Below are 15,678 nucleotides of genomic sequence, written 5' to 3' on the forward strand. Positions count from 1 at the left end.
AAAGCCCCTTGACATTGGTTATTGTACTTTTTACTCACCACAAACCCCGGAGGTGGTACTGTGTAGGTTTGAATGGGAGAGAAGTCACACCCCCTTCGCCTGCCCAGACAATGTAGAGGCCTTTATGTAATCACAGGAGACCATGCTAACTGGGCTGCCTTCCCTTTAAGGTCACGCATGTTCAGTGCAGGCAGGGCTGTGGAAGCAGCACAGTGCGGCTGCCTTGGCTGTTGCTTGGTGGTTATGTGGTTAGCTAACTGCCTGGCGGCAGGTGCTAGGAAAACACAAGGCTGAGTGGACAGGGCTTGGCGGCAGAAGAGGGAAGAGGCCAGGCAGAGAGCTTGGACCCCAGCGTAAAAGCTCAGAGCACTCCTAACACCTGCACAGCTCCCGCAACCTGGCTTCTCTGATTAGCTCCACCTTCGTTACTCTTGGAAGAAGTCTTCGCTACTTAAAAGGATCTGATCCACAAATATTGAGTTAACACCTTAAAATCACTAGCCAGAGGCTCAGAAGAGAAGACTATACAATAGGGGTCCCAACACGGGGACCCCAGGGGAGCTGTCTCTTGGGCAACATCTGGGAACAAGTCACAGAGCTGACGCTAAGCCGCTAAGCCAAGCTCACTGCTGCAGTCAGAGGCAGGCCCCTAGCTTCCCCCAGCGTGGCTAATCCCTACACTTGCACTGAGTCTGCCCTCTGTACCTTGGGGGCAATGCTGAAGCGAGGGAAGGGTAATTTCCATTACTTTGCAGCAATAATATCGGGAAATGCGACTTCACATCCCAACAACAGAGTCTACTTGAATCTACTGCCTTAAAAATAATCTGAGCTACAGTTGGTTTAAGCTAAGGTGGTTGGAGACGACAGGGCTCCTTGCATGAGCTAACATTACCTATTTTTATAGTCATCCACTCACGCTAATGCTGTACCGCTAGGATCTTAACAGCTTGCTTTAAACATCACTCTGAGCGCACATTTTGCTCAACTGTGTTTTAGCCTTTGGCCCAAACCAAATAAAATACAGTTTGGATCTGAGCACACCAGCTCTGCTGTCAAAACGTCCTGGCTCCTCACCTCACACATCCCTCCCTACGCCAGGTACCTCTGCTTGTCCCTCCGGGCGGTCTACGGCCTGGCACGTTCTGAGGCCACCTCCGTCCTGGACAGGAACACGAGGAGGGTGTTGGCTGCTGTTGATGGATTTCACTCTCTGCAGCATAAACAACGAGGTGCTGCAGGCTTGTGTTTGTTTGGTCAGGTTTTTCCATTCGGCTCGGTCATCAGCAGTTGGCTGGTTACAAACGCAGTCCTAAGATCCAATGGCTGAAATCCAATTATCCCAGCTTCCTGTCCGCAGAGCTCTGCCAGCGAAGAACAGTCATGTTTTCCCGCCTCATCAGGCTCCCCGGACTCAAAGTATATCCTTTGGAGAACACTAGCCAACAGATCCTCAGATGTTTTGAATGGAAAAGCACCGTGGTGCGGATTGAGGCAGAACACAGAATCCAGCCCTCGCCTGGAATCCGTCTCTTCCTGGCTCTGTGGCTATTCCTCCACCTCTCTGAGCTTCAGTTTTATTAGAGGGAGATAATAACACTGAGGGGTGTTGGGAGCTCCTCATGCGATGATGTACGTGAAAGAGGCTGGAAAACTATCCTGATGTTGGTGACGGTGGTGATCATAACAAGGTTAGCTGACATTTACCGAGTGCTGCCCTGGGAAGGGCCGTATCCTGTGTGTTTAATGGATAATGTCTCATTTATTATTTATTTTTTTATTTTTTTAAACTCCCGCCACACCTGTGAACAATTGCCTGAGGGCAATTCAAGACAATCCTATCAGTCTGCAGGCAGAGGAGTCTTTATATATATATATATATATATATATATATATATATATATATTTTATTGATTTTTTACAGAGAGGGAGAGAGATAGAGAGTTAGAAACATTGATGAGAGAGAAACATCGATCAGCTGCCTCCTGCACATCTCCCACTGGGGATGTGCCCGCAATCCAGGTACATGCCCTTGACCGGAATCAAACCTGGGACCCTTCAGTCTGCAGGCCGACACTCTATCCACTGAGCCAAACTGATTTCGGCCGATAATGTCTCATTTAATATTCACGAGCATCTTTTAACGATTTGGTGGTGATGGTAAAATGATGTGAATAACAATAGCTAAAATTTCTTAAGTGTTTATCGTATACCAGCCTCTAACCTCAGCATTGTATGTGTATTAACATATGTAAGCCTTACATCATGGACAATAAGCACTGTTATCATCTATGCAACATGAGGAAATGTAGATGACAGAAGTTGGGTCACTTGCTCAAGATCATACTGCTGGTAAGAGGCCAAAAGGATTCAAGCACAGGCATTCTGTCTGATTCTAGAACAGGAGTCAGCAAACGCTTTCCATAAAGGGTTAGATGTTTAGGTTTGGGGGCCACATACAATCACTGTAGCATTTCTCCTCCTCCTCCTCCCCTCCCCCCTCCTCCTCCTCTTCCTTCTCCTCCTTCTCCGCCTCTTCCTCCTCTTGTTTTCTCCTTCACCTCCTCCTCCTCCTCTTCTTTTTCTTGTTTGTTTAGCTTTTTGTTGTTGACTATTTTTTTGTTTTTTACACTCCTTTACAACGTGGAAAACATTCTTAGCTCAGGAGTCACACAGAAATAGGGCACTGGCTGGATTTGGCCCACGGTAGGTTTGTGGACTCGTGCTCTAGAAATAACTTCCATTTTTCACATAAGAAAATAGAAACTCAAGTGCTCAAGTTCCTAAAATCAGGATTCTAATCCAGTTTTGTCTGCTTCCTGAAGAAGTGTCAACCCACATTCTACTGTTCTGTGCTGTGAAAATGTAAGGTAGTATCCCTGAGTTAGGGATGCTGTGTTCAACCCAGCCAATTTCCAAAGAGAATAGACTTCTTCCTCTTGCAACAGACTTGGAGACAAGATAGCATCTGAGATTGAGCAGACTCAATGCCTTGCACAGTGCCTGGCACATAGTAGGCATGCCATAAATCTCTACTGAGTTAAGTCATTCTGATTTCTGATTGAATTCAGTGACGCACCACCATCTCAGCTATTTGCTCAAACTCTTTGGGACCTCGCATTGAGTCTATAAGTGAAGGAATGGCGTATTCCTTCGTGGAGCTCATGGAAAATCTATAACCATTTATGAGATAATTTCCATAGAGCTATCTGGAGAAAAGAAAGATGTTATGTGAAGAAATACGATGACAGAAATGGCACTTGGAGACTGTTTATGACTCTGAAATAAATACATCCCAAACCTGATGCAGGACCATAGGGAGGATTCTGGGACTTCAAATCAGTATCTGTCGTATCAGCTGATACAGTCTCACATTAAAGCAGACATTTTAATTTTAACCTTGGGTTTCTCCCTCAGGGAATCAGTGGATTTCTTGAAAATGTATTCACAATTCTGCGCACATGTCCAGATTTTCAGGGGAGAGGCATAGATTTTATCAGGCTCTCAAAGAGTTTTATTGTGCGCCAAATGTCCTAAATGTTAGACCTATAATAAAATTGTTGCAGTATAGTTTCCTGATGAGGAAAGGGAATGATGAACTCACTGGTGTGCGGTGAGCAGTATTGGGTTTTCCAGGTGCCCTGATCAGTATGGTGCTTTGTTACACTCTCAGGATGCCCACTAGGGTCCCATTGGCACAGGTGTCAGGATCCGCACATTCACCCAGGTTAACCACCGGTCCAGGCTGCAGTGCCCAGCACTCAGGTGAGCCAGCAGGACACAAGCAGCCTAGAATGAAGCTATAGAGTCGCTTTCATTTTCTCTCCAGCCCCAAGGCCAGACCCAGAGGCCGTTTTTTCCCTTTTTTTTTTTTTTTACATTATTAGCACCTAACACAATGCCTGGCACACAGCCAGTGTTTAATAAAAGTCTGTCTGGCCCTAGCTGTTTTGGCTCAGTGGTTAGAGTATCAGTGTGCGGACTGAAGGGTCTCAGGTTCGATTCCGGTCAAGGGCATATACCTCAGTTGCAGGCTCGATCCCCGGCCCCTGGTGGGGGCACATGCGGGAGGCAACCAAATGATGTGCCTCTCTCACATCAATGTTTCACTCTCTCTGTTTCTTCCCCTCCCTTCCACTCTCTCTTAAAAAAAAAAAATCAATGGGAAAAATATCTTCAGGTGAGGATTAACAATTAACATAACATAACATAACATAACATAACATAACATAACATGACATGTCTGTCTGAATGAAAATGAGGATAATGATGAAATTGAGGACAATTAGTCCTTACATTGCTGGGATGGTTAATAAGGTTGTTTCGTTCTATTATCTCTTGAAATCCTCTACCTTTACGAGCTCATAGGTCTTTGTCAGTTAGAGGGCATTTTCACTTTGTACTGTTTGGTGTTGGTGGTGGTTTTATGCCAAGGTAGCCAGTTGGGATGTTCCCCTGTTGTGTGTGGGCCTGAGAGCATCCTTCCTTGGAGATTATACTCGTGGCCCCAGGAAATTAGGTCCTGGGGACCTAGACCAGGGTGGGCTGGATTAGGCTCTACAGATAAGGCTGCCCATGGCGTGCCTTGGCTTTGACTGACAAGTGGTGGGAGAAAGGCAGAGCGGGCTGCAGCAGAGCAGGGGGAAGTCACCTATGAACCTGACAGCAGGGAAGCAAAGTGGGACTTGGCCCCTTTGCACTCACTCCGCTCTGAGCTGGGCACCGTGTTGTGGGTATGGGTGACATGTTGATGGGCACCTGGGGGGAAATGTATGTTTCTGAGTTGTTGAATATGAAAAGTGTTCAACATATAGAAAATTTTAGGGCAGGGGGTGTCACCTTACTGTTTTCTTTTTGTTAGTTGTCATGTGTACATGTGTGATTTAAAAAACAGATCAACCTGATCAGATGCATAGAAAAAAGAATTAGAAGATAGTGGTAGTTATGGAGTGTGAGGTAGGAGGTGATTGGGAATGAGCTCTGAGAAGTATGAAACTGGGGGGGAAAGACTAGATATAGGTCTTTTCAAAGTGAGAGAATTTGGAGATTAAATATAAGAGGCATAGAAGGTAAAAGAATCAGAGATGACTTCCCACCAGGAGTATTGGGATAATAATAATAATAATAATAATAATAATCATAGTTGTCATTATTATTATAATACTTTGTATATGTCACTCAGTCCCATACATTTTAGAATACTATGTCTTAATTAATCTCATCAAATATATTGCTTTTTGCCTTTTAGTTTTTGTGACCACATCTTTTCCTGCCTGTTAACATGAAAGGCATCAGAGGCCAATGAGCATCTATTGATTGATGTGTTTCTCTCTCCTCTAGCAGCACAGAAGCGTTTGCCAAGTGAATGAATGAAATTTGTCATCAGTGAGGCAGGTTAGGGCATTCGCTTCATGAGACATCTGAGAGCCAGAGTGGCTTGTCGGAAGCCACCCAGCCAGTGAGGGCAGAATTCATGGTGGAATCAGAATTGGTGGCGTGTTTTGTTTATTCCCATCATGCAGGCCACCATGAGTGAAACCATCAGCTGCAAGAGGGAGATCTGAATAGCAATCAATGCCAGGAAATTAGAAAATAAATAGAGTCTGCTCTCCCTGCCAGGGCTACTATTAGATGAGGGAGAATTCTGGAATGACTTTGGCCTTTTACGTTTATAATATAAGCTCATTGTTTCCGGAAGGCTCTGTGTTGAGAGGAGAGGCAGTAATAAGGGTGACCCTTATTACTCTTTTCTGGTTCCTCCCATTGACTCAGATCCCCTTGCCCAACGGCCCACTCTCTCTCTGGCTGGGACAAGAGGTCTCACCAGGCATGATGCCTGGGACCAGCCAGCAGATTTTCACTTGAAATTATGAAACCCTAGCTTGACTTCCCTTTCACAAAGCCTTAGTAACGATGACTCACAGTCCGCTCCATGGCCAGTTTCGGAGGAGGATAAAGAGAGATTGCTGTAAGGCTTTGGGGAAAGAATGTAGGGAGGCGTGTGGGGTGTGGGCTGTGTCTGGCCAAGAATTTCATCATTAAGCAGGGGCATATGGGTCTCCATTTGGACCCTGTTGGCAAGAAGACCATACATTAATGGTTACCATGCGAATTCAGGGGACCAAGGCCGGGATACAATGATGTCACCCCCTAGTGGCATTCAGTACAGAGAAGCGCACGATTGAAATTAGATGATCTGACCTTTACCAAGTTTTTTGAAACAAAGATAATGTCTGACCTTTCCCCCAAGGCTCCAGACCAGTTTAAATGACTGTCCATTCAGGCCACCAGGACAACTTGCAGATGTTATGAAATATCTCCCAATTTTGGAGGGAGTGTCTCTTCAAAATTTGAAGATATTGCTACCGTCTCTTACCTTCTGCACAGGCAGAAAAATAGAGTATGCTTCTCAAGAGAGGCAAATCTGAGTTTGTATCTGGCCCTGCTCATTATTACCTATATGACCTCCATTCAGAATCTTGGTCTCCTTAAGCCTCATTTTACTTATTTACAAAATGAAGGTTGGTATAGAAATTAATAATGAAAATAATAAAAACTCCCAATTACCTGTCTTGTCGTGTTCTAACTGCTATCATATACACAATTTTATTTCAATTAGACAAGCTTATAAGTTAGGTAATGCTAACATCTCTATTTTACTCATGAAGACACAGAGGCTCAGAGATGTTAACTAACCTGCTCAAGGCAACACAGGTAGCAAGTTGGGAAGCTAGAATTCAATCCAGTCAATACTTTTGAGGATTAATGTGTTATAAGATATGTAAAGTGTCAAGGTAGTGCTGACATCGTAGGTGCTCAATAAACGCGTGTCCCTTTATCCTCTAAGAAAGTGATGGATGACTGTTGTTCAGGAAACTCATGAATTGGAGAAAGAGGCATTTTAGGCATTCCATAGCAAGACGCCAGATGACAACTCAACTCCAGCTCCTGCCCGTGTTCATCGTGTCTGTGTTCTCTGGCTCTGTAACCAAATCCCTTCTCATCTCCACCGTCTTCTGAAGAGTGCTCCTCGCCCGCCCCTATCAAGAGTTGATAACTGGCGTAGAAACGGTGTCCACTTGCCACCTTCCCCACTTCCCGGCCCTGGGTCCTCAACACCCTTTCCACGTGACTCTCAGTGCAGTTTGGGATTTCGCAAGTCATGGACTCCCAAGGGATGACAGTAACGGCTACACTTTGGTGTGCGCTTATGTATGCCTGCGACCGTCCTCCGCTATTGAGCTGTCACTCACTGAGGCCTCAGAACCACGTCTGGAGGTGTGCCACCGTTATCCTGTGTTAAGAAGAAACCGAGGCTCAGATCCTTGGAACTTGCCCAAAGTCATACACCATCAGTAATAGATTGAGCCTGGATTAAACCCATGCCCAAATAAGGACAAAGCCTGAGCTCTTAACCACAGAAAACATCTCAATTTATAGGTGGTAAAACTCAAGCCAGAAGGGGCAGGGACATGCTCAGAGTCAGACAGCAAGTTATTAAGGATACGGGGGGGCGGGGAGGGAGGGTATTTGTCCAGACCGGTGAGCTCAATGGTTAGAGCAATGACCTATGCACAGAATGGTCTCGGGTTCGATTCCCAGTCAAAGGCACGTACCTGGATTGCAGGTTCCATCTCCAGCCCTGGTTGAGGTGGGTGTGGGAGGCAACCAATTGATATGTCTCTCTCACATTGATGTTTCTCTCTCATTCCCCCCCCTCCCTTCCACTCTCTGTAAAAAACAATGGAAAAAATATCCTCAGATGAGGATTAAAAAAAAAAAAGGATTCTGGAGGAAAGGACACACTTTCTGGCACCTTCTTAAACATTCTCCATCACACGCTAGCCTGAGCGACTCTCGCCAAGTCCCGATCCCACCCTTCATCCACTCTGTGCTTTGTGCTGTCTCGGTAAATGCCATTACTGGAGACACAGTGGCAAGGTTCTCTAGGTTTATACAGTGTGAAGGGACTCCGACAGCTGCAGTGTGATTCACCACCACAGTCTAGAAACACAACCCTTTAAGCTTACATTTTTCCCCAACACATAGACATGAACCAAAAAAGAAAAAACAAACAAACACAGAACAACCACCTTGCTATGAATCAGGAAAATAGTGGTACTTTAACATTAATCCTTTTGCTCCTTGCAAGAAATAGGATAAACATCTAGACTTTGTTCGACTCGGTCCCAGCAGTGGGTGAAGCATTAGAGGAACAGTGAGATTCGGGGGCTGAAAGAGCCCAGTGGGATGGTGTAGTATGGATGCTATAAAAAAGCACAAAGCTTCAAATTCTTCCAAAGACGGGAATTCAATGAATTTGTTGGACAGCTCAGCACACAAAAACCTGAGTACCATGAGAAAGAAAATGAGCCATAAGAATTGGTTCCTGTCCCCCAGGAGCCCCAAATCTGGCAGGGAAGCTCAGAAAGGGCAAGATTAACGGACCCCCTGGGAAAGCGCCCTCAGAGAAGGACAACTGAAGTGCTTCAGGGCCTGGAATAGGTCCCAAACCGCATGCTGTCCCGGAGGCTGGCAAAGACTTCAAGAAGAAGGTGGACTTTGTAAGAGACGCTGAGAGATGTATGTCCAGTGGAAAGAAGGCAGGGCCCCTCGACTGAAGGCGAAAAGGCAAGGAGAAAGTGCATAGCGTTTGCTCTGCAGGGATAAAGGGGAAAAACTGAAGGCAAAGCTGTGAACAGCAGACTTAGAACTACACAAAGCCTAGAATTTGATAGGCAAGGAATAACCTGGTAGGGATTTCCATCAAGAAATGGCATGTGCATGGTGGGTTTCACAGCCTAAAGGCTCAGTCCGGATGAAAGGTAACATCCATTGCAGAAGGATGACGTCAGGAAGGACGGAGATAAGGAAATGCATTACATAACCAGATTGAATTTCCCTTTATGTCTGATAAAATGAATACTTTTAATAGCAAACCACTTTCTGGTCAAGAATTAATTGGTGTTTACTTCTAATTAGATGCTATTTGGAATTACTTATTGAAAACCGATGAAGAACCACTGTGGAAATGCATCTTTGTTTAGAGGCAGCCAATAATCCACAAAGAAAGAAGGGAGGAAATGGGGGGGGGGGGGAAGATTTGCAAGAGAATCCATCTGTTTCGAGGGCGGTTCTTGCTGCTAAAGATAATGAGCCTCAGGTGAATCGAGTTCCCTCAGCAAGTGATGTGTAGGGGAGAGAGGCTGGGCTTGGTGGGACCCGGGTTCCATTTCTAGCTCCAGGTAATCTGTGTCCTTGGGGAAATGCCAGGTCACTGCTCTGGTGTGCAGCTCAGTTGCTTCATCTATACAATGGAAAAATACTTACCCCTGGAGTTTCACATAGAATGCTCCCCACCAAACCTGGCAGATAGGAAGTAACTGTCAATAGTATGTAACGCTACTGAATTATCAGCTTTACTTACTTCTTTGATGCCACCTCCTACCACTTTCCCCGCATCCACCGAGCACCATCCACACATGCCCAGCTCATTTCCAACCCCCCCCCCCCGCCCCAACCCCCAGGGTCTTGTGTCTTCTGGTCCCTTTGAATAACATTATGCTCCTCCCATCAGTGCATGGCTGGCTACTCGCCAGCACCCTGTCCCCGGTCACAGGGCTGAGCCCATTCCACACAGCATTCCCTGACTACCCCACATAACAGATACCCCGCAGCCCCAGCCCCATCTGTCATGTTCTGTATAGCCCTGGTGAGCATCTAAACTTACAGCATTCACATATGTACATCTCCTTGCTCATTTGCTGGTTCCCAACGAGAGAGAGAGAGAGAGAGAGAGAGAGAGAGAGAGAGAGAGAGAGAGCAGAGACACCTTGTCAGTATTATTATTTAATCTCTGACACACAGATGTCCAAAATATAAAAACCTGTGAGCATTGGAGAGCTGTTGGTAAAATTAAACTATGTAACAAATAAAACCTACCCGGCACACAGCCAATACTAAATCAATGCTAGGTTCTTGCCCTGGGATGGGTTGGGAGAATGGCTGTTCCAAAGTGAAGGAAGACAATTTGGAAAGAAAGCAAGAACGGAGGCAGTGGCCCTAGGCTGGGTGGTTGACTGCCCGAGGTCTAGTTCTCTGTCTGGAAACAGCAGAAGCGGGCAGCTGGGCGAGGGGGAGTGAAGGCTCAGACTCATTCTGTGACGGAAGTTTCAGGAAAGTAGGCGTTTCTTTTTTGTAGGAGGAAGAGGTTTTGTAAATCAGTGGACAGTTGTGATTCTGAGGACATGACTCTGGATGAATAACTCAGAGCCCTTGCGAATTTTTTAGAAAAAACTAAGGAGGGAAAACCGATCACCACTTCTAGAGAAGAGTGCTTGGTCCAGAGGTTTAGGATTTTCATCTGGAAGAAGGCTTCTTCCAGGGATCAATTATAGTGAGCAGAGATGGAGGACACAGGTACACCTGTGCCCCATCCCGTTTCGGCCCATGTGCAATGGGTTCCAGGTAAATTGTGTAGGAAGGATTCTGATTTGAAACCCTAATTCTTGTCCATCCTCTGCATTTTCCATGTGGATGAAGGAGGTCCCACACGTTAAACAGAAGAGCTGGGACATGTACCCTGCCCCTGACTGCCAATGGGGTTTCTGCTGCCCCATACTCAAAAGTAATATACTCTAAGCCTAACACCCCTGGGGCTCCAGGGAAAGGGTACTGGGCTCCAGGCTCCTGGTGGTTCATGACACCCAAAAAGGCTTCAGCGAGGAGGCACATACTTAACAACCTCAATCCTGAACCTGTGGATATGCAGCCGCCTGGCCGCCAGGAATGGCAGCATGGTGTGCGCCCTGGGAGTGGCCAGGCTGGCTCCTTCCCCATCCTCTGCTCCTGGGATGACCTTGGCAGAGAGCTGTCGTAGCCACCAGAGGTGCTGACGAACGTGGCCGGCAGACGGAAAGGAAGAATCCCATTACCTAGCCATCCTGGGCTTCCAGCTTTACCTTGAGGGCAGCCTGATACTAGAGGCAGAATATTCCCAACTTCAAACATCCAGAGCTTCCGAGGGTGCGTCGGGCTACGGCACTTCATGTGAAGCTCCAGAGAACTGAGGCACAGACAGACGCTGGCATTTTATTGTGTATTCAAGTCATTTATTCATTTTAAGACTTAAGATTTCCTGCAGTATATAATGTATATATAATAACCATACAGAATGCACCGATGTAAACATATACGTGATTTATTAATATTTATCAATAAATAGAATTTCTCAATAAAAAAACACACACAAGTCTATGGGCTCCTGTTTTTCCCAGAACATATTCCTGGGAACTGCATCAAAAAAGTCTATCATCATCAAGGCAGGGGTGCTTCCCATGGAAACAAATCCCACTCAAGGATCCCAGTACCTTCCAAGTTTCAGTTTCAAATAAACCATAGGTATAACTTATAATTCCCTAAGACCAAAGATACAGCCATCATTAAAATGTGTGATCATCTGTAATTATTTAATTAAGTCCCATGTTCAATATAGGGAGGGCATTCGTGTAATTTACATGCCGATTACAAGGAGACTCACTGCACTGTGACCCATACGTGTGGCCTCACTTGTAATTCGACTTTATTAAAAATGTAAACAAAATGAAGGTGCTAGCAAAATAACATTAAATTATAATTAGTAATCATTTACACAGGCTATCAATAGCAAAAATCTCAAAAGATATCTGGTTCTTAAAGGGGGAGGAAATAGGGGGTAACTGTAATACTGTCAACAATAAAAAAAAAGTTATCTGGTTCAGTATCTTAGCAGATTCTTCATGTAACATAATTGTCAGATGCTCACTCACAGTCTGGTCCATGTTTGAGGGTTTTTGGGTTTTTTTTTCACAGAATTTATATATGTAATTTTAATGACCCTTTTCCTCCAAATAAATGTTTTCAAGGCAGAGGCCTTTGAATTTATTCCATGTGACTTTGAAGTTACTTAAAGTTAGGCCTAGTCTTACCAAATTAGCCCCCACCTCTCTCCAACCATTCCTTTATTTTGAGAACAACAAAATCCCAATAAATACAGGGTTTGTGATGTATAAACCTGCAACGTTGTGTGGATTGCAAAACCTGGAGTAACCGAATGAGGAAGGGTGGCTTTGGAAGAATGGACCCCCCAAAGGCGCTCCCTTGGCATTGTTTCCATACAGAGGGCTCATTCTCTAAATCGGTTCATCTCTTGGTGAAGAAATTCTGAGTCCTGGGGAGCACAGGGACATCCAAAGTAATAATCAACATACAGACTGGCATTTTATGATTCGCAGAATGTTTTCACAAACATTGTTTGTCGCCACAACAACTTTGTGATGTAGGCAGGAGAGCGTCTCTCCGAGTCCAGAGAGGTCCGGCTCTTAGTTCAGGGACACACGGGAAGTCAGCCACTGACTCATGTGCGTGTGCTCCGGGAGGCGGTGGGCAGCGCGGTGGTGTCAGAGCAGAAAGCTGGGGTCTGACGGCCAGGTTCTCAGCCCTGGGACTCAGAAACTTACTGTTCCTTCCTTTGTGTTAGAAAACGACCATCCTCGAAACGGTCCTGAGTCCCAAATCTAGTAAAGGCAGATGACAGTGACTTGAAGAAGCAAAGGATGTTGTCTAGCCAGTCCAGGTGCAAGGTAGGACTTAATAAACTTTCTTCACGTGTGATGAGAATAGATTCCCAACCGAATCTGCTCCATGGACCAGCAAGAGGCCCAGCCTCCCACGGAGCCTCTCAGCACGGGGCAGCATTTCGCCACAACACTCCGGAGTTCCAAAGGACGCTTCTCGTGAGAGGTTTTCCCCTTCCCGAAGGCATGGCTTTCTCCCCAGTAAAATGAAGTCTTCACAGGACAGATTTCTTTCTTTCTTTTTTTTTTTGCATTTGGATGGTTTGGGGGCAATTTCCTCTTCCTCATTCCAAAGTCTTTCCTGTCCGGTTCAATTCCAGGACTAAAGTAAAAAATCAACAGGAATGGTAACTGACTCTTCTTAAGCAGCGGGAACAAAGTGAGTGTGACAAAGTCCTGAGATGCTATCAAATCACAGCCAAGATCAACGTTAACCCCCCCCCCCCCCCCCCCCCCGTGGCTCTGGGGCCTGAAGGCGTTTACTTCTTTGTGACATTCACTCCTAGGCAGTTCACTCCATGGACGGCTTGGAATGAAAGACATTTAGGTGAATCTGAAGGGCAAAGCTGCAAGGTCAAGGGGCTAGAAGACCCAAAGCTAGTTCCTTTGAAACAGACAAAAGGCCTGCCGGCCATGGCTTTTGGAGGTAGCAGATGACTATAGCTGCATCCTGTTGTCCTAGAAACGGAGAGGAATCTTAGAGATCCCCTAGTCCAAGCTTCAACTGACAGACGTGGAAAGTGATGGAGGGTTGGATCAAGATCTCACAGCCTATTAGGAGCAGAGCCTGGGCTGGAATCCAGGTCCTCAGACTTCAAGTCAAGCACTGTTTCTGCGCCCCTGGCACTGCTTGGTCCTGCCTCCTCCACAGGGGACGGCAGTCTGTGACAGGTCTCAGCAGTATGAGCTCCCAACAGTCTCCCCTTTGAAAGCAACACGGCCAGAATCCAGGGTTACAAATTGCTGTCCTGGGCCTCACCACAAGCTCCCAGGAAAGATTCCAAAGTCTTTTAATAAACACTACGATGCCGGGGCCCTGCCCAAGGCCCCTTAGGACAAGATGCTGCTCTAGCTGTAGAGCAAGGCGGGCATCTCGAAGCAGAAGGGGCTGAGGCCACGGCTCCGGGGCAAGCTGTCTGTCTTCGGCTTCCCTTCAAGGTTGCTGCGGAGACTGTGCTCCTCGGGTCGATCTCTGCCCCAGTTTCTTCCAAGGGAAATAAATGGAGCATGTCCTGGAGAGAAGGACTGACACCAGACATAAGGAAGAGCAGATGAAGTCTGCGACTGACATGGGGACTGGCCGGGAGGCCACACATTCGGACCCAGAGCCCGGGAGGAAAGTGTGGCAGTGTCTGGCACAGAACAGGGTGAGATGAGACAGTGAGAAGTTTGAACAAGCGAGCACTGTGTGCTTTTGAACACCAAAGACTCTGACCGACAGGCACGAGGGGGAGGTAGAGGGGGAGTTGTGACAACATTGGTCTGTGAGCAGGCAGAGCCAAGAAGGCATATTTAGCAACACCTATGGCTGAGATAGGACACAGTGAGCGATCGTGTCTGGAACATGAGTGGGACCGACCAGGCACAGTAAAGGGACAGACTGGCGACAAGAGACACTGTGCAACAAGGGCGAATGCCAGGAAGGAGTTGGGAAATGAAAAATCCCTTCATAGGGGCATCTCTGGAGGAGGACCCCCAGTGAACAGGGGGGCCATCCTCTCCTCTGACTCCCACCAACGCTGCCTGCTGGAATCCCGGAGGGAAAGCCCGGTGGGCACGGGGTGCCTGCCCCGACGGACGGACAGATGGAACGCTCGGATGAAGAGAACACCAGGCGCAGTCACGCACGAGCAGCAGCTTAGGACCTGGCCCTGCTCGGAGGAATGGCTGTCTTCTGAGTCACTGCCCAGGGACTAAGTGTCACTGGGCTGAGCAGCCATCAAAGGAGAAGTTGCTGGGGGGAGGCACTGACTCTCCCATTGGACACCACATTCCACTGCGTCCCTGGAGAGGGGAGAAGACCACAGAACCTCGGAGTTGGAATGGACGCCACAGAGGACCTCGGGAAAGGGCCCCCTCCCCCAGTGCAGGAAACCCCCGCGCCACGCAGACGCGTGGTTGGTCAGCCCCTAAGGAGGAATCCCCAGTGCCTGGCCAGGACACATTATTTTTGAGTAACTTTAGTGAAAGAGCCTGTTGGTGTTATTAACCCAAATCTGTCTGCCTAGTGGAACTACTGTGCCCGCCAGGCCCACTTAAAATTCTTCCCTCTACTAATTATATCCTCCAAGTTTTCTCTCTCCAGGCTACACATTTCTCTAACGGTTCATCGTATATTTTGGCTTCCAGAACAGTCCTGAGGATGAACACTGTCCTCTGAACACAACCCGTATTTTATGATTCTCTCTCTTGAAACAAGGTGCCAGGAAAGAGCACAGATGGACACAGTGAGCAGGACACACCATGCACTTTCCATCATCGGTTTAGTTAACTTCCATGACTGTGGCCGGCAGGAAGTTCATTTCTGACTACGGCAATATGCTCTTGGCTTATATTGACTTTATTGCCAACTTGCATGTTTTTGATACAAACAGTTGTCCATTCCAGTGGTTCTTTATTACACGGGAGCAGTTTATGTAGTTTGTTTGTTTGAGCCACAATATAGGACATTACATGTGTCTCCGTTAAATGTCATGTTATCGATCTGGTATCCTTTTAGCTGACTGAGATCATTCTAAATCATAACAATTTCAACATTCAAGATGTGATTATTTACCACCAACTCAAACTAGACTTTGAGGACTTAACAAGCACATAGGAAGGTCAGATAATTTATTGCTGCCTAGATCTTTCAGTTTAGTGTCATCTGCCTTTTACATCAAGATAAAACAACTATTGATCAGGACAGGGCGAACACAGAGAGTCGCGGTGCACTATGACAGGCTGAGACTGGGCCCGCCCATGCAAGGCTTTGTCCAATGCCTGGCTAAAGCATCTCTAATGCCAAGCAGTAAATAAACCTGTCCTAATAGAGAATGAAATTACTAGTAGTTGGCATGATTTA

At 46.5% G+C, this 15,678-nt stretch overlaps 1 protein-coding gene across 10 annotated transcripts in view; it reads right to left on the minus strand.

Moving 5' to 3' along the window:
- The window catches only part of HTR4 (5-hydroxytryptamine receptor 4), a 145,373-nt gene that overhangs the window by 14,993 nt on the left and 114,702 nt on the right, over positions 1-15,678 (minus strand). For 5 of the 10 annotated variants that reach the window (XM_059698819.1, XM_059698820.1, XM_059698816.1 and 2 more), the window contains one exon: positions 12,740-13,859. The exons of 3 other annotated variants lie outside the window; for them this stretch is intronic. In XM_059698819.1, coding sequence (XP_059554802.1) covers positions 13,625-13,859 — 235 coding nt within the window. In that variant the 3' untranslated portion in view covers positions 12,740-13,624. Of the gene's footprint in view, positions 1-12,739; positions 14,619-15,678 lie in introns of those variants that run through there. 2 more of the 10 variants (XM_059698823.1, XM_059698821.1) reach the window with 1 other exon arrangement.

Source organism: Myotis daubentonii, chromosome 5 (assembly GCF_963259705.1).
Source record: "Myotis daubentonii chromosome 5, mMyoDau2.1, whole genome shotgun sequence".
Taxonomy (NCBI): Eukaryota; Metazoa; Chordata; class Mammalia; order Chiroptera; family Vespertilionidae; genus Myotis; species Myotis daubentonii.